Raw genomic sequence first — 19,167 nt, 5'->3', positions numbered from 1 at the left:
GCACATGTTCTGTGAGTGAATTAGGGGTGTGCAAAGAATGCAACGCCTTCCCAGTATCATGACAAACCCTCAAACTGGAGATTAAACCACAGTAGCCTTTGAAATGGCACCCTTTAATTCCATCCCATTGTTTCCAACGGGAGGGGAGAAGAAGCTGGAGATGAAAAGGAAGAAGAGGAAGAAGGCCGAACCCAGGAAAAGATGGAAGAGTGCAAGCCACAGTCAATGAGAGTCCAAAAGGGCATTGGATGAGATGGAAGAGCCAACTTTGGTTCCCACATTCCTCAGTCCTGAATCCTGAAAGAGCTCAGGGTCACTTGCCCCTTCCACCAAAAGCAATGCTAGCCAATATTTCCAAAGCATGTCCTTTAATGTGCCCCATAGTGTAGCTTCTGGTTGCTGCGAGGCTATTAAATGTTGGCAATTGGAAATGACAGCACACCAGAACCACCAAGTAGGTGCAGAAATGTGGAGAACTCAACTTAAGGGTGGGGAGGGATGAGAAACCATGAAAAATAGACTGATCTGTCCATTCTTAGACATGTGCCCTGAAATCCCACCCTAATGGCACCACTGCCCAGAATAGTGGTCCACTCTACAATGGATAAACCACACATCTTTTGTCTTGCTCCCCAAATTACTACACAAACACTCAAGGAAAGACTCCAATGTGAACATTTGTGTTTATTTTGTTCCTTTTTATAAATGGGCACAACACATGAGTAATAAAAAAAATAGACATTACCATTACAGTGCTACATTGGCAAAGATTATTTTTTAATATTTTTTTAAAGGTTTTGGCCATCGACTCTGGACAAAAACAATTAAACATTTTTATTATTTTTATTATTATTTGCTTCCCCACCCTCCATTCATAAAACAGACACTAAATAGCAATTTCAGTACTAAACTCTAGAAGAGTTATGTACATACAAAAAAAAATGATTTTAAGACATGTTTTACCTTTAAAAATATTTACATGCATTGCTCCCCCGTGTTAGCAGAATAGTACACAACTTGGTATCTTGCCTAACGTTAAAAGTTTTCCATTATCCCGTGATTTGTAGCTCCCATAAGAGACTTGCAGAGGTATCTATTTGCTTGTCAAAACACTCCAGGAGGCAATTTTTTTGGGGGGTGGGGGTGGATATCAATGCTTTGTTTTTATCTATTTATTGAAATTTTATACACGTTGGGTTCCTATTTACAAGACAAGTGGGGCGGATTTTGCCTTTGAAGACACAGAAAACAATGAGGTTGTTCTAGCAAGCAGGCTGTTGCACTGGCAATTATTTTAAAAAAGCAGTTTTATAAAACAGTGTACAGAAAAGGAGTTGTAGCTGACTTCAGGATGCAATCCTAGCCAAGTTCACCCAGAAGTAAGTTTTAGTGAATTCAATGACTTACACCCAGGTTAAGTGGTGCTAGGATTGCAGCTTGTCATACTCAAAGTAGGCCCATTAAAATGAATGGACAAGACTAGCTGAAGTCCATTCATTTCGGTGGCTCTACTCCGAGTGTAACTTAGTCAGATACCACCCTCTCTTTTTTTGCTTTTAGTCTGATTTGATTGTCAATTGTAAAGATATTATATTCGATCCCAGCCACAAACACATCTATAAACACTGCATCTGTGGCACTCCACACTCCAGCTCTGGAGGCCTTGGGGAAAGAATCAAGGAAACTCCCACAGACATCACTAAATCTTGGGGCAATGACAATGTATTCAAAGTTGAACGCTAAGGGCTTGCACCTGTTATGACCTTCTGGATAAGCTTGGTGGACTCCAACTCTCATGAGCTCCAGCCAACATGCCCAATGATCAGAGATGATGGGAGTCCAATAACACCTTGAGGGCATCAGATTGAGGAAGGCTTCTTTAATCAGATATATCAGGAGTAGAGAACCTTTCACCTTCCATTGGATTCCAACCCACACTAGCGCCAGCCATGGATGATGGAATTTGTAGTCCAGCAACATCTGAAGGGCGAGAGATTTGGCTCCTATATATGGTTCATTATGTGGCCTGGCCATGAGGCATATTTAGGCTGCTGTCCTGCACCTACTTAGTGGAAGCAAGTCTCACTAAACTCAGCGGGATTTATTTCCCAATAGACGTGTGTAGCTTTGCACTTTAAGGAAGATGCTTCAAGCAGAGACTTGTGTATCATTAAAAGGTCCACAAATGATCTTTATTTTTATAGATATTATGAAGTTGGGGTACCATTTTTAAAAAATTGCCTCATGTTCCAAACTTTATTGATTTAGATCTAGGAACACAAGATGAACATTAACTGAGCCACCAGGTGAGGTGGGGAATCCCCAAAGTTTGAAGAAGTACAAAGAAATATTTAGGGAAGGGGAACACAAATGGAGAAATGATATGAGCAAGAAAGACTGAACACTGCTGGCTAACAGTCAGAGAGCTGGAAAAGGAAAAATGGGAGTAGGGTAGAAGTGTGCATAGCTGTCTGGCTGGAACCCTGAACAGAAGCACTCCACACTGCAACATTTTGTTACAGGTCCTTGTGCATCTTAATAGTGATTTTGACCTCCTGGAAAAGGAACTGGAGCTTCATCTACCCTTGTCAGTCATCTGCTCGGCTGGGCGTCTGTGAAAAATTTAGATGTCCTGGTGCCCACCAATATAAACAGGGTTCTTCCTTGCTTATGTACACATTTTAAATTAATATTGTGTGTGTATCTATATGTACATACAAAAACATGTACATATATACATTAACTACATACATATACATACACACATATGCATACACACACCGTAACGTATTCACATCATCCCCACAGTCAAACCTCTGCCAACTGGAGGTGGTTGGTTGTAGCAAAGCCCCTTGGTAAGACTCAAGCAAAACATTATGTAATAGGAGTGTAGTGACCTTTCCCAAGAAACTGAAGGCCTTTTGAAGTCTTAAAGCTAGAAGAAGAGAGCGTCCCATTAATCTTTAAGTGGAGCAAAATTGCCAATTAACTTTGGTTAGTGGGATGAAAGGAGATCATGCTTTGTTGCAGAGATCATTTTTGAGTGGAAAATTTCAGCCAGTATCTAGAGGATCAAGATAAAGGATCAAGAGGGGAGAAGGCAAAAAGCACACAAGAGCTGGCAACACTGGCTGTAGCACAACCATCAACCTTCATCACAGAAAGTCAATGGATTTGCAGGAGAAGAATATTTTATGTTTTCAGTAAGAACATTATTTAGATATTTGATAGTTAGGGAAATACAATTGCTTTGCAATAGAACAGAGGTGGGTAAGTTTTGGCCCTCCAGATGTTGCTAGACTACAACTCCCATTATCCTTGACTCTTAACCATGCTGTCTGGAGCTGATGTGGCTTATAGTTCAACAACACATGGAAGGAAGCAGGTTCCCAGTCTTTGCAATAGATGCAGGCTTTGAGAAAGAGCATCTAAATTGTGGAGAACGGATCCGTTTTTCTCCACATTGCAAAGGCACCAGAACACTGCAGACCACTATTTCAAAGCCAGAAGAATCTCAGAAAGAATTCAGGATGTTGGACTGGTTTAATTCCGGTTTCCCTTTGCCTGTTCACTTTGGCCCTTAGAAAAAGGCTAACAGCATAATCAGTAGTCCCAAGACAGACCAAAGTGTTCAATGAGCTGTGTGTGCTTTGGTCATTAAAATTGCTCAGATGTTATATAAACAACTTTTGAGAAGCACTTCCAGGTATTTGTGAGTCGCTTCTGCTGATGTTTATTCCATTTCTAATGTACCTATCAGGATCACATAGAACTAAGGTAGGCAAAATGGTGCATCTCCAGTTGTTGTTGGACTCCCAACTTCCATTAGCTCCAGCCAATGCTCAGGAATGATGGGAGATGGAGTCCAACAATATTGGCATGACACCCTGTTGCCTACCCCTACAGTAGAATGTTTGTGAAGAAGACATTTCCTGGTATGCACTTTTTGTCTTTGATGAGCCAGGGAGTGCAAGCTCTAGCTGCTCAAGGAACTGATGACAATATACACCCTCCTTTGTTCAAGGAGGAAGGTCCTCGTCAATGTACAAAGCACTTGAGATCTGCATTCTTCATTTCAGGGAAGGAAGTCATTCCTGTTTGAATGAGTATATTAGAATGAATGGGGACTACTATGTGGATCTCTAGGCAGAATGGCATGCTTCACAGCCTTCCAAAGGATTGCCTTCCTTTATCTTTTAATGCCTTCCCCCAACCAGGTACCTTTCAGGCTAACATCCTCCCTGACCATTGGCCATGCTGGCACAGTGGCACACTCAGAAAAAGGACATCTTTCCGTAACAAATCACTTTTGTTTCAATTTCCTCATTTCACTGAGCTGAGTTTTCACGGTGTTGCGGCGTAAACACACAGAGAATCAATCAATCAATCAATAAGTCCGTCACAGAGATTGATGAAGTTCCTTCCTCCAATCTAATCAGCCATGTTTCTATATTTACAAAGAATCCCCTTTTCTATGTAGTAAAGGAGTCAACACCTGTAGAAAATTATTTTTAGAACTTTGTGTTGGATCATTTCCATTAACTCTGTCACAGCAAATAGGCCTGTCGTGTTGTCGGACAACAGCGGTGATAGCAAAGTTTGGTGTCCATGACCAAAGTGTGTCTTTGATTGCTACCTGCGTTAAGAGGCATCCTTATTTTTAAACATGCACTGTTTCTCTGGGATTAAACACATAAGGGCATCTCCCCTGCCCCTTAAAAAGTAACTGTTGTAATGCTCACCTTCTGTCACTAGGTGTCGCTAAAGTGCAGCTGTGTTCAGCCTTAGCTTCTTATGGAAACAACACTACAGTGGCACCTAATAGAATGTGCATACTCTTAGAAAGAAAGACAATACCTTGGAAACAGCTGCTGCTTCATTGGCTTTTAGGAGGACCTAATAAACCTCTCCAGTTTTCCAAGAGACGCTAGATTTTTTACAAAGAAAAACAACTACAGAAAAAGCTGCATCAGACTGAAAGTGATTACTGATGAGTATTGCTACTCCAGAGTTATGGCAATATGTCCTTTTCATGAGTGTGAGTACCAAGAATCAAAACTCGCATGGAACAAAGTTAAACTCAGATCCATCAATGCATAAACTCACCCAGAGTCCCAAAGTGTCAGATACAGCAAAAGCATTGCCTAGTTTCTGCATTTATAAAAAGAGAACTCCATAATAAAATCAAGATATTAAAGAGAATTTTTTTAATCTTCCCCCCCCCACACACACACATGAGATTTCAGGCTTTTACTGCCAGTTACTTAGACTTTGTCTCCTTTTCTGCACGCAAACCAGTAGGACCTTGCAGTGCTTTGGATATATTACAAAGGCTGAAGTCTTTAGGCACAATTATCTGGGAGTGAGCCCCATTTGAATGTAGTGAGGCTTATTTCTGAGTCATCATGCATGTAACTACATTGGAAATCAGTGTAAAAACCATTAGAAACCAGACACATAGATGCTTCTCAAGAGTTTCTAATCTGCATGCATGAGGATAATTGGTGTAAAGCTGGAAGAATTTTAAAGACGCCCAGGAGTTCAAAGGAAAAGTGACAAGATTAATAGTCATGGAAGCACTGGGTTGGATCCAACTCACTTCTACCCAGAGTACATCCAATGAAATTAATGGACTGAAATTTGTCATACCCATTAATTTTAGTGGGTCTACCCTAAGAATGATTGACATTGGATACAACCCACTGAAATTAATGGGGGGTTGGAACTAACTCAAGAGTAGCCAATGTGGTTCCCACCAAATGTTGAATTCCAACTCCCATTGGCCTCTGCCAGCATTGACAATGGTTTGTGATGATGGGAGCTGGAGTCCAATAATATCTGGAATGTACCAAATTGGCTACCGCTGGGCTAAACTGATTTAGTAGTTTCAATCACAAAAGCTCAATGATGCTGTTTTCATTTCCTTTGAGATATTAACATTCAGCAGGAAATATAACCTAAATATAACCAATGCTGTTGGACTACAACACCCATCATCCCTGACCATTGGCTATGCCGACTGGGGCCAATGGGAGTTATAGTCAGGCAGCATTTGGAGAGCACTGTATTGGCTAGTGCTAAGCTGACCAGAAGAAACATGAACAATGAGATTTGTAGCTGTAATAGAATAATAGGATCGGAAGGTTATTGCCAAGATCTGCTGGTTCAGCTAGGCTGGAATGAATTATGGTTATTCATTGCACAACCTGAGAATCTACCATGAAGCCAGTTCCTTCAGCACATGGGTGACATTTTCAAAGTTTTCTGAATGGGAGACCAGCCCCCCTTATTCACACGCACCAAGGCAGCACAGTGCTCGCTACGAGTAAGCAAGACAGGCAACTTGACTCTTTGGAACCAATTCCTACATGAAGGCAAACTGCCAACCTCATTCCCCTCCCATTGTTGATTAGTGTAATGGCAATATTGATGGTGGGTTGGGGTTGACATATCTGCACCTTGGGTTACCTTTAATTTCAAAATCGAGGGAGGGATTCCAATGTACTCTTGCTCCCCCCCTTGCCCCCCCTTTTTTGCCTTAACACAGAGAACAAAAATATTGTTGGCTCAACTTTGCTCTCACTGTGGTTTGCTGTGGGGGGGTATGATCTGTTTGCTGTTGTTCATAGATGCACTTCTCCATCAAAACCTCCAGAAACAGACAGCTACACAGCTTCCCATCCTGAACCCCCCCCCAAATTGTTTCTAGAACAATTTTTTTTTCTCCTTGGCATCTATCATCCTGCATACTTACCTGGGAATTGGTCCCGCTGAACTGAGTAGGCATTCTTAAGATTGCAGCAGTTCTCTTCAGATATTCAAAATAGCACCTGAAGGCTTAAACCTTCAGCCCTCCAGCTGTTTTCTGACTACAATTCCCATCATCCCTGACCACTGGTCCTGTTAGCTAGGGATCATGGGAGTTGTAGTCCCAAAACATCTGGAGGGCCGAGTTTGCCTATGCCTGGCTTAAACGATGCAGCAAATGGCAGGTACCACACCCCACATCCCCAGTGTGCCCTGCTCCCACACCCTCCTCTCCCAGCTTTTGCACACTGAGCATGAGGTTTTGCTTGAACATACCTTACATGGAGTTGGACGGTTGGTACATCCAGTTCAGTATTGCCTATGGCGGCAGGCAGCAGCTTTCAGGGGTTTCAGATGGGAGTCCTCCTCATCCCTACCCAGAAATGACAGGGACTGAACCTGGGGCTTTCTTTCTGCATGCAAGTAAGGTGCTCTACCACAAAGCCATGGCCCTTCCCCAATAGTTAGAATCCTCAAAGGTTAGAATCCCCTACACACATCTCAGTGGGGTATCCTGATTGCACTAAATGTGTAAAAATCAGAGGTATATCCAACACTCATGGGAACATTGTGGGCAGGACCTGCATGCATGCCGCACTCTAATCCCAAACCCTATACATATGAACTCAGAAGTAGGTCCCATTGGCTTAAAGGGGGCATACTCCCCGGGAAGTGTTGATATGATCACAGCCTAAGTTAAATGTATTTTGCTGCTATAAGTCAGCTGTCTTAAACAACAGCTCCCATCATCCCCACCCAGCCAATGGGAATTGTTGTCCAAAACACCTGGAGGGCACCAGGTTAGCAAAGGTTGCCATAGGTTCATTCTGCTACTTCCTTTACTGGTTTTGCCAGCCTGCTTTTTGAAAAGTTAAACAGAGTTCCCAGCTTTCCTTTGTATATCCAATGTGCCAAGCTCAGTAGCAACTTTGTGGCTCAACTCTGAATCTTCCCCTGTTTACTTATATATCTCTGAACTGTGACCATCTGGCCTGCTGCTCCAGCCAAGGTGTGTGTACAGCATTCAGTCAATGCAATTTGAATGGGCATTTGCCAATACATATTGGCATCTTGCAATAGTGATGCATAAAACACCCTTATCATCCATTGGTGGTTTTCAGTTGCATTTCCCCCACCCATATTGGGGTTTTTTTTAGTACCCTTGGCTTTCTGATATGTAAGAGTGAACATTTGTCTTTGCTTGCCTTCCTTTTTATTGCATACAGTTCAATCGCCAATTTATCCATTTGGTCCCTCCGTGGCATTTGGGCCATAGGTCATCTGCCAATCTGTGGGTCGGCACTATTCCCTCGCCTACGTTGCCAGTGAAAATGTGACATCTGCTTTAACAGGGAAGGTTTGGGTGAAATGTCACACTCCCCAGCTTGATGCTGACCTACAAATTCCTGCTTTGGAGATGCAGGTTTCACCCCAACAGTTGAGCACTGGTGTTTATTAACTTTTTACCACTTCCATTTATTTACAGAGTTATATGGAACCAAAGATCTGCTGCAGCAGATCATGGACTCATGTTGTCCTTCTCCCTTCCCCCATTTTCCCCCATACCCTTATAAAGAAGGAAATGACCCACACCACTGGTTGAGAAGTGTGACACATTATCTATTTCCTACAGACTTCAGAAAAAGCTTGCCTTTTCCGCACGTATCCCTGTTTTCCCACAAATAATGTCTTAGAAAAGTGTTTCTTGGTCATCTGCCTGAGCTTGCAATACCATGCAAGTTGAGTCTTCAAGGTCACAGTGAAAGCCAGCTGAATGAATCTGGGCATAAGGTTTAACCAGAAACCTCTGCAAGCCTAGGATGGTCCTTCTGTAGGGAGATAGTTTCAAAGTGGTGGTTGTGAGTAGGAATGGGAGGAAGGGAGGTGCTCTCAGCAAGGAAACAATGCACAGCTGGGAAAAGGTGCTCTCTGTGGACCATGCGAGATCTCCAATGAAGCAATTAAAATGTCCATCGCAACTGACCGATTGCAGGAGGGAGCTGTGAGCAGCCCGGATGATCAGATGTTGCATCTCCTTGCACTTGTAGTCAAGCGGAGTCAGTCGAGTCAAAAAAGATCTCGCCTTGAAGAGTGCTGCAAAGTGCCAGAAACCAAAACGGACCACCTCATTTGAAACAAAAGAAGTCAAGGCTCTAGACCTGAGGGAGGTGTGAATCGAGACCGTTCCTGGCAGAGGTGCTAACTCAAGCGTTCATCCAGCCAGGAGTTCACTGTTTGCTCCACACTCTGATGCTTTCTGATTCAACCTTCCCCTTTCCTTTTTAAAAGCAAATAACATACATGATACTTTTTTTAAAAAAACTGTCGGTTTCTTCTAGGCTTCTTTGTTAAAATTCACAGACTTGATTAGAAAGAGAGAGAAAAGAGGCTGGGTGAATAATAAGAGAGATTTTTTTTCTTTTTTGTTTCTGTTTCTTAAAAAAAGGACGGCATCGGGACAGAAAAAGAGGTGGCGAGGCACTGATTTATGCATAGAACTCCTCCTGCTTGTCGGGTTTTTGGTACGTGACACTCGCCTGCTTTGGCTCCTCCAAGGTATAGCTCCCCTCGTCCTTCTTTTTCATCCGGTAGATTAGCAGCATCACCAGGAAGGCAGCAAAGAGAGCTCCAACGACCCCGCCCACAATCACAGCTGTAAAGAAGACAGCAAAAGATGCAGAGTCAGTAATATCTCAGAAAGGTAGCCCAATGGTTGCCATTAATTTGATGCTGAATTGATTTTAGAATGAATTGATTTTAGTATATATTTCAACTACCGGCACCGTATTTTTCGCTCTATAAGACGCACCAGACCACAAGACGCACCTAGTTTTTGGACGAGGAAAACAAGAAAAAAAATATTCTGAAACTCAGAAGCCAGAACAGCAAGAGGGATCGCTGGGCAGTAAAAGCAGCAATCCCTCTTGCTGTTCTGGCTTCTGTGATAGCTGTGCAGCCTGCATTCGCTCCATAAGACGCAAGCACATTTCCCCTTACTTTTTAGGAGGGAAAAAGTGAGTCTTGTAGAGCAAAAAATACGGTAATTGATTGTGATTTTATGTAAACTGTGTTACTTTTACTGTTGTTAGCCGCTCTGAGCTTCGGCTGGGAAGGGCGGGATATAAATAAAATTATTATTATTATTATTATTATTATTATTATTATTATTAGGATGTGCCCCTCCTCCAGGACAGGGGTGGAGTAGCTCAGATCCAGGAAGATCAGCCTCTCCTGAGGCCATGCCCTTCCTCCCCCAGGGCTACACTCCTCACCAGCCTTGTTTTGCACCCTCCTTGGGCCCCTTTGTCAGGTTGAAATGAAATGCGTCCTTGAACTTGGACCATTACTCACTTGCCTGGATAGCAGGATAGAGATGGGTGTGGGTGTGGGTGTGTGTAGAAACTACAAAGGTAACATTTACAGTCCTTGTTCAAAACTGGCTGGGATTGAATGGGGAACCTTCTGTGTGAATATTCACACACTGAGCTTTTTGGTCCCTCGCTATCTGAGGCAGCACCATTTCGGGGGGAAAGTGGGGGTCCTATTCCAGAATGCTCCCCTGGTATACCTTGATTCTCAGTGAATTCGAGACCACCTCCTGCATGCTATTTTCTATTTACATGGAGAGTGTTTTGTTTTGTTTTGTTTTGTTTTGTTTGTTTTAAAAAAGTGGGCAGGGGAGGAGCATTCAAAATGGCAACACACACACACACACACACACACACACACACACTGCAATCAGTAGTGGTACAATCCATTCTAGCATGTCAAAGCCTTCTCTACTGCATTTGTAAGTTATATTCAGATGTGGGAAATATTGCTTTAGTTTTGCTGATCTTAATGCTGAGACTTCCAGTGTTCCTTTTCCACTGCAGTACCTGTTATTGAACGGTGGTTTTTTTATTGATATACCAGCATGTCACACTAAATTTCATTTGCCACTCACCCTTCTTTTCCACATATGTGTGTTTTTTGTTCCCCCGTGGAAAAAAACTGAAAAGAACTATAGACCAGTATACCACCCCAAATTCTGTCCCTTTACTCCCGTGATTTTTCTGGATGAATGTTTGGTTTGTTTTTTCCCCTGGAAGTTATTAACCTGGAAATGAGTGCTAAACTTTTGCTATATTCCACTATATTTCCACAAGCAGTTTTTATGTCTCTGGAAAGCTCAACGACAATGCAAAAATTAACAGTTCAGGAAATGTCAGGGAAACAAAATAAACTGTCCTATGAATGCAGTCATAGACCAGATTGTAAAGAAACCTATGGAGGGGAAGATACCTATTACCTGCTTTTAGCTGTGACTGTTAAATGGAGCCTTCAAGTCCAGTGGCAGCATGACAACCCCTTCATTCCAATTGCACACACACACACAAAATGCAATTGGAAGCATTCAGGGGGTTGCAAACAGTGAGGAAGGGCTATTGCCTTTATGCCCTGCTTCTGGGCTTCCTAGAATAATCTGATTGGCTGCTGCAGGGAACAGAATGCTAGACTGGAAAGGCCATGTGAACTCACCCAGCAAGGCTCTTCTTAACGTTCTTCATTTTGTCATCCAAAAGACCGAATTGAAATAAGCCGAATAATGAATTGGTAAGCAAGCAAGCAATTGGGGTCACGTGGTGAGCATATGGTCAGACATATGGCCTGAAGGAACGTGGGGCCACCACCTTGCTGAAGGTAAACAGGTCTGGGTCTGCTCAGTACTTATTTGACTGACCACCAGGAAACCACATCTACATTGTCTTGGGTTCCACCATGGCATAAAGGTGGGATAGAAAACATCAAAAGACAACTAACCTGCTTTTTTTAAAAAAAAAACCTGTGCTCAAAGACGAGATATATATATATATATATATATATATATATATATATATATATGCAAAATGCATACCAAGACTGTAGGAATGGGTTTCCCAAATCTAAAATCTGACTGTGCAGTCAGTCTGAAACGGGCCCCAAAATCCCCATTTTTCCTTCTCCATTAGCTAAAATGCATTAACTTGAGCACTTGAGCTCAATGTATGACAAGAACCCAGCTGTATAAACAGCCCTCTCCTTTATCAGTACGTGACGCTTAATGAATGGCCTTGCCAGTTCCAAAGTGGAGACAGGATGGCAGAGCTGGGGCTTATCTTATCTTGTGTGTTGTAAATATCCTGACACAAATCTTGGGAAACCCATTCCTACAAGACAGAATCGGTAAAATGTAATTATAAAGCCATTTTAAACAGGTATGGGGAACCTTTGGTCCTCCAGATTTTGCTGGATTATAACATCCATCATCCATGCCCATTGATCATGCTTGTTGGGGATGATGGGAGCTGAAGTTCAGCAACATCTGGAGGGCCAAAAGTTTCCCAGGCCTGATTTAAAACACCCATTTCACCTCAAAATAAGTACCTACCTATGAGGACCTCTTTCCTTTCCAGGATGTTTTTCTGGGGGAGCTGCGCAGCCGAGTTTCCGGATTCTATTGTATTGTCTACAAGCCCCGGCTCAGCATTCTTCCTCAGCACGGGCCCGGCTGCTGGGGTAACCAGGGCAACCACTTCATTGCTGAGCTCCGTCTGAGCTGCCACCTCCTCCTCCTCACGGATTTCAAAGTCCCCGCTGACGGGAACTTCCAGTTCGTTATTCATTGACATGGAAGGGGTCGCATCCAGAGGCTCTCCCTGCGAGAGAGAACAGAGAGGACTGAGAGAGGAAAGAAGGGATGCTCCGTTGCCTTCATGGAGCAAGAAAGAAGACACATCTATGGCAGGAATGGGGAGACAAAGGTCCTCCAGATGCTGCTGGACTCCATCTCCCATGAGTTATCTCTCGCTTGGACTACTGCAATGAGCTCTATGTGGGGCTGCCTTTCTAGGTGACCTGGAAACTACAACTAATCCAGAATGCGGCAGCTAGACTTGTGACTGGGCGTGGCCGCCGAGACCACATAACACCAGTCTTGAAAAACCTACATTGGCTCCCAGTACGTTTCCGAGGCACAATTCAAAGTGTTGGTGTTGACCTTTAAAGCCCTAAATGGCCTCGGCCCTGTGTACCTGAAGGAGCGTCTCCAACCCCATCGTTCTGCCCGGACACTGAGGTCCAGCGCTGAGGGCCTTCTGGCGGTTCCCTTCCTGCGAGAAGCCAAGTTACAGGGAACCAGGCAGAGGGCCTTCTCAGTAGTGGCACCCGCCCTGTGGAACGCCCTCCCACCAGATGTCAAAGCAATAAACAACTATCTGACTTTTAGAAGACATCTGAAGGCAGCCCTGTTTAGGGAACCTTTTAATGTTTAATAGATTATTGTATTTTAATATTTTGTTGGAAGCCGCCCAGAGTGTCTGGGGAAACCCAGCCAGATGTTTGCCTATGCCTGGCTTATGCTAATATGTTTCTGTTTGGCTACAACCTGTACTTGGTTGCCTTATTAATAAATCTGAAATTTGTTTGCTAATTGATTATTTAGAAGCATTTCCAAACCACTAAATATTTCATTTAATGATGTCTAAGCAGTGTACACTATGTACAACAGAAGCACAATATCCGTTAAAAGAACCTAAGAGCATAAAAGCCATGGTATAAAAACATACAAAAGCAAATAAAATGAGATAGGAAGGATCCGTGCACATAGAACAGGTTGCAATCTGGTGCAATCAGGGAAAGTCTGGGTCAAAAGAGGCCTTCATAAGAAGAAGAGAAGAAGAGTTTGGATTTGATATCCCGCTTTATCACTACCCGAAGGGCTCTCAAAGCGGCTAACATTCTCCTTTCCCTTCCTCCCCCACAACAAACACTCTGTGAGGTGAGTGAGGCTGAGAGACTTCAGAGACGTGTGACTAGCCCAAGGTCACCCAGCAGCTGCATGTGGAGGAGCGGAGAAGCAAACCCGGTTCACCAGATTACGAGTCCACCACTCTTAACCACTACACCAGGCTGGCTCTCTGCTGAGGCAGAAGTAATAGGGAAAGGACCATAAATCTGTGGGGAAGAATCTGCTTTGAATGCAGAGGGTCTCAGGCTCAGTCCCTAGCATCTCCAGCTTGGGCTAGGAAAGACACTGTCAGAAATCCTGGACAGCCAGAATGGTATGACTCAGAAGAAGCAGGCTTCCTGTTTTGCGTTCCTCTTACATGAAACCGCAAAATCTAGAGCAGGATCTAGCAGAGGCCAATTCAATAGGCATCTCTATGTGGGAACAACCCCAAAAACGACAGAGAATGAATTAGAAAACTTTTTTTGAAATAATAACTTCACCTTCAGCCCTCATCATTCAGTGGTTCTTTAACATAAGAAGATTCTACCACCCACACTGCTTTTTCTGAGTCAGACTCTGCACTTTTATGAGAAAACTGGTTGGAATCCTCTCTCAAAGCCGCTCTCATGCTCTTCTGATTTATTATTATCCTGGGCAAATAAGAAGAGGCAAAGTGAGGGATCTTCACAGGGAGCATTTTTTGAATGGTGTGGAACTGCCTGTTACAGACATTGGCCGGCAGGGGGAGGCAGAGACTAATGGCTTCTGGACACACCCACCCCTGAAATAAAGCTTTGCATGTCAGGAATCCAGGGCATCTGATGAGAGAGAGAGAAGTTGTCCTGTGAACATAATGACCCAAGAAAAGTTAACCCTGAAGGAATCAGCTATCTCAGGTACAGGAGACAGGATATTTCAAAGCAAGAGTAGCATTTTAACAAATAGATATTTGGAAACATGAGGAAGGAAGGCAGGCAGGCAGGCAGGCAGGCAGGCAGGCAGGCAGGAAGGAAGGAAGGAAGATGCTTCCGTGTAGAGGAACCACCTCGAGCCAAAGACTGGGGGCTCAGTGGCGTGTGCAATGTCACACACGTGGCATGCAGTGCACAGCTGTGACATTGCATGCACGACACGCATTGCGCACCTGTGATGTCACACAAGCAATGCGCTTATCACTGGGAGGAGGTGTGTTGTCGTGAGGAGGCCTTGCCCATGCCACACAGCTTCAATGGCCATAGTTCTTCTCATGCACACTCAGAAAGAGCCTGCATTTGATGCTGCGCAAGGCTCCACAGTTTGGCCTCTTCCACCCCCTCAATATTTGGGGGGTGGGGTGCAGCCCCCTGCTAAGGAATATTGAGGGGGCTGAAGATGCCTCTGCCCCCTAGAGTAGGCATGCCTGCCTCCGTGTAAGATTGGGGTAGGAAGCCCTCCAGATACTGGACTACAACTCCCATCATCCATGGCCAAAAGCCATGCTGACTGGGGCTGATGGGAAATGGAGTCCAACAACAATTAATAATAATATTATGAATGTATGCATGGGAAATGGCACTAAGGGTTAAGATAAGGCTTGTGTGAGTCATGTGCCACATCTGCTGTGGATCCACTCCTTTTTTGGAAAGGCAAGCCAGCCTTTAAAATGAATTGTGCTTCAGAGCAATGATTCCTTCTCGTTTTCAGGAAAAACAGAGTGCAGTTTGCTCATCCCTTCTGCGAATTGTGGAGGTGATACTGCCTCCATTTGCCAGGAACAACGTTTCAAGTTTGTTGTTGGGTTTTTTTTTAATAAAAAAAGATAAAGTTTAGTAAAGAAAGCACTAGGAGAGCTTTCTACAGCTGTCCCCAAAGAATCTATGGTGGGGTGTGTGAATGAGTGTGTGTGTGTGAAAATCCACACCCTTTTGTGACAAGTACATGTGTGTAAGCTAGGATGTTGTAGTGTAGAGGGTGGGGAACAACTGACCCTCCAAATGTTGTTGGACAACAACTCCCACGTTCCTGGACCATTTGTCTTTCTGGTTGGGGCTGATGGGACTTGGAAGTCCAGCAACATCCCCACCATGGATGTAGCGGCAAGAGGGCTAGACCAGGAGTGGAGAGAGCCAGGATGAAATCCCCACTGAGCCATAAAGCAGGCTGAATGGCTCTGGACCACATAGCCTACCTCACAGGGCTGCTGTGAGGACGAAACTGCAGCGCCATATGACCCTCTGTGAGCTTCTCGGGAGCAAAGTCTGGACAAAATGATAATCAGCGAAATAACAAAACCACACCCAGCACTTTCAATCCGGCTCCTGGGATTCTTTGTGCTTTCCCACAATACATCCCAGCCACGACCAACCAAAATAGCCTCTTTCTTCATATTTAACAAGAGCAAAGAAATGCCGTCATCCCTATTTTGCAGATTGGGAGCCCAGACAAAGAGAAGGATTAGATTTCTCTGTGGCACCTGTTGTGTCTCTAACTGCCAGATTGTTAGAAAGAGGATAATGTGCTGTGCACCGGGAGGGCTTTGAAACCCAGAAGATCCACCCAAAAACCAGCACAGCAAAGAAAGCTGCCATGCGCTGAGTCAGGCCACTGGTCCATCTACCTCAGCATTGCCTACACTGACTGACAGCAGCTCTCCAGAGCTTCAGATATTATATGAATCATAGAGCTGGAAGAGACCCCCAGGGTCATCTAGTCCCACCCACTGCAATGCAGGAATCTCAGTAGATGAAGAGCAGGTGCTCTACTCCTGAGCCACAGCCCTCTAGCCATAGATCAGGGTGATTTCTCCCCTGCCACCCTCCTCTAAATGTTACAGTCACAATGCTGGAATCAAAGCTACAGTCCAGCAGCCAACTGGTGGCATGACTTTGGGGAAGAAGTCCAGCCTGACTGCCTGAAAAGAAGAATAAGAAGGAGGTCCCCAAACACAGCAGAGCTGGCTTACCACAAACAAGTCGAGTAATACACATTACTATTGAGGTAAAGGTAAAGGTGAAGGACCCCTAGACGGTTAAGTCTAGTCAAAGGTGACTATGGGGTTGTGGCGCTCATCTCACTTTCAGGCCGAGGGAGCTGGTGTTTGTCCATGTGGCCAGCAGGACTAAACCGCTTCTGGCGCAACGGGACACCGTGACGGAAACCAGAGCGCACGGAAATGCCGTTTACCTTCCCACCACAGCGGTACCTTTTTATCTACTTTCACTGGCATGCTTTCGAACTGCTAGGTTGGCAGGAGCTGGGATAGAGCAACGGGAGCTCAACCCATCGTGGGGATTCAAACTGCTGGCCTTCTGATCAGCAAGCCCAAGAGGCTCAGTGGTTTAGACCACAGCGCCACCCGCATCCCTTACATATTAGAAGCAGGACACAGACCAGCATGGTGCCTGTGAGTGCAGATGTGGCAAAAGCAACGTTCCCTGATGCCTACAAGGTTCATTTCCCCCAGTGAAATAAGGCTTAAGAGAGGCATTCTATTGCCACTCATAGAATAGGGAGCAGCGTTAGCTTGGTTGCAGTGGGCGTGTGGCACCTATACGTTTCTCCAGCATGCAAATCTGTCCATGGGTCAAAAAAGTTTGGCAAACCCAGATCTGTTATTAGTATTAACTGCCCTTCACTACCAGGCCCCAGAGCAGGTTACAAATCTAAACTCATGGTCATCCAAAGAAATGAATGATGGAAGATTCGGGACAAGCAAAAGGAAGTCCTTTGTAGGTCAGCTATAGAATTCACTCCCACAAGATGGCCACTTTAAAAGGGTATTAGTGAAAATCATGGATGATAAGGCTACTAGTTGTGATGTCTATATTCTGCTCCATGGATGGAGGCAGTAGACCTCTGAATACCACTTGCTGGGAATTGCAGGTGAGGCGAGTGATGTTGAACTCAGTTCCTGCTTGCTGGCTTCCCATGGGCATCTTGTTGGCCACTGTGAGAACAGGAAGGTGATTATATGGGCCACAGACCTTATCTGGCAAGCTCTTGTTTTCTTCTCCTGCCCTTTGCTTCAGAGAGGAAAATGTATTGGGCTGGCCCTGTTTCTGTTCCTAGGAGTCACTTATTGGATTCTGTGCACTTCCATCTAGGCATAGGATCGGCCTTTTCAATTGTGCCACCCCTCCATTTTTGAATTTCCTCACCAGACATCCTTATCTAGCACCTACTTCAAGATTCCAGGTGACAAAGGTTTTATTCTTTTCAAGCTTCAGCACCATTTAACCGGGATCTGTTGTTTTGGGGTTGGCCGGTTGGTTGGTTTCTAATGCTGGAGCTGTTGTTGTTTTTTGTGATCTAACTAAATTGGCTTGTGTTCCACCAGTACTGCTTTTGATTTCTGCTGGAAGCCTCCTTGGTGCCCAATGCAAATTCCCCACCTAAATAAATTTTTGGTTGGATTAATTAAAAACTATTTGATGGTGACAGCAGATCTCACACTATATGTCTGTATTTTTAGAAAAATCAAATTAACCTAAGCACTTACTCTGCCATTCTCCCACTGCTATTTCTACCTCCACGGTTGAGCCTCAAACTTGGCCCTCAAGAGTGTAGAGGGCACAGAGAAGGTGTTAAGAAACCAAATCAACTGGAGTAAAAAGGTGCTGTGCTCTCAGTGGAAGGTAGGGAAAACGGCATCATCCACAACCCTTCAGAAAAAGAACCTTGGGTTGTATCCAATGTTAGACCCACTGAAATGAATGAGCATGACTAAGGATGTGTTCAAATAGGAGGAATGTTACATTAGTTTTCCTGATTATAATGCTAGGGCTTCTGCCTGTTTTCTAATGTTCTTTACACACTTCAGGACCTGTTGAGCTATGGAACTGTGGCTTTTTGACTGGCATACGGGCATGACACACTAAGTTTCATTCACACCAGTGGGTGTGGTGTGACACAACAACGAACATCTTTGGGCATCGCTACTCCCCCATCCCTTCTGCACATGTGCGCTTCTGTTCCCCCACGAAAAGGGCAGGAAAGAATCGCAAACATTATGCCGCCCCCAAATCCGTCAATTTACTCCCACAATTTACATCAACCAGGGTTAAAGTCTGATGTGCAACAAAAGATGATATTTGAAATTAACAATGCCAGCTTGTTCTTAAAACAAAGAAGTGTATACTTCTCCCCCTGCACTTTCAAGAACCGTTATTTATATTTCTCTGCAAATTTAGTCAAGTGGTTTACAATTCAGGTGGTAGCCCTAATACACGTGTGGAGTGTTTGCTGAACCCCTCACACCATGCCATTTTCCTGGTTAATATTACAACCCCAAGCTCTTCTGGATTGAAATTTTAAAAGGCAGTGCACAGTGCCCGTCTTCCCTCCCCAACAAGGCTAGGATCATTTTTAGGGAAGAGATTTCATCAGGAAAATGACATGCAGAGGGAAAAGTCATTTACCAGGACTGCTGCCCTGAACCCATTTGCCCCCACCATCCTGCAACTTCCTTTAAATTTATTTAAACATTTAAATAAACATAAGATGAGAAGAACCAATTACAGACTGTCTGCGCCTTGTGCTGTTTAGCCCTTCTCCCTGTCCTGAATGCCTTTTTCCACCTGGCCTGGGAGGGTGGGGCCCTGACTGACTCCAGCTAAACACCGAGGCTGCTG

At 44.3% G+C, this 19,167-nt stretch overlaps 1 protein-coding gene across 1 annotated transcript in view; it reads right to left on the bottom strand.

Annotated features, from left to right (window-relative positions):
* Window positions 1-1,059: 1,059 nt before the first annotated feature.
* SDC3 (syndecan 3) overlaps window positions 1,060-19,167 on the bottom strand; it is a 107,067-nt gene continuing 88,959 nt past the window's right edge. The window contains exons 4-5 of the mRNA XM_081015449.1: window positions 12,218-12,485; window positions 1,060-9,460 (exon numbers count right to left, since the gene is read on the bottom strand). Coding sequence (XP_080871575.1) covers window positions 9,294-9,460; window positions 12,218-12,485 — 435 coding nt within the window. The 3' untranslated portion in view covers window positions 1,060-9,293. The remainder of the gene's footprint in view (window positions 9,461-12,217; window positions 12,486-19,167) is intronic.

Source organism: Podarcis pityusensis (genome assembly GCF_964106645.2).
Source record: "Podarcis pityusensis genome assembly, chromosome: 8".
NCBI classification, from domain to species: Eukaryota; Metazoa; Chordata; class Lepidosauria; order Squamata; family Lacertidae; genus Podarcis; species Podarcis pityusensis.
The sequence above is the reverse complement of the archived record's forward strand: the minus strand, read 5'-3'. Positions and strand labels throughout refer to the sequence as shown.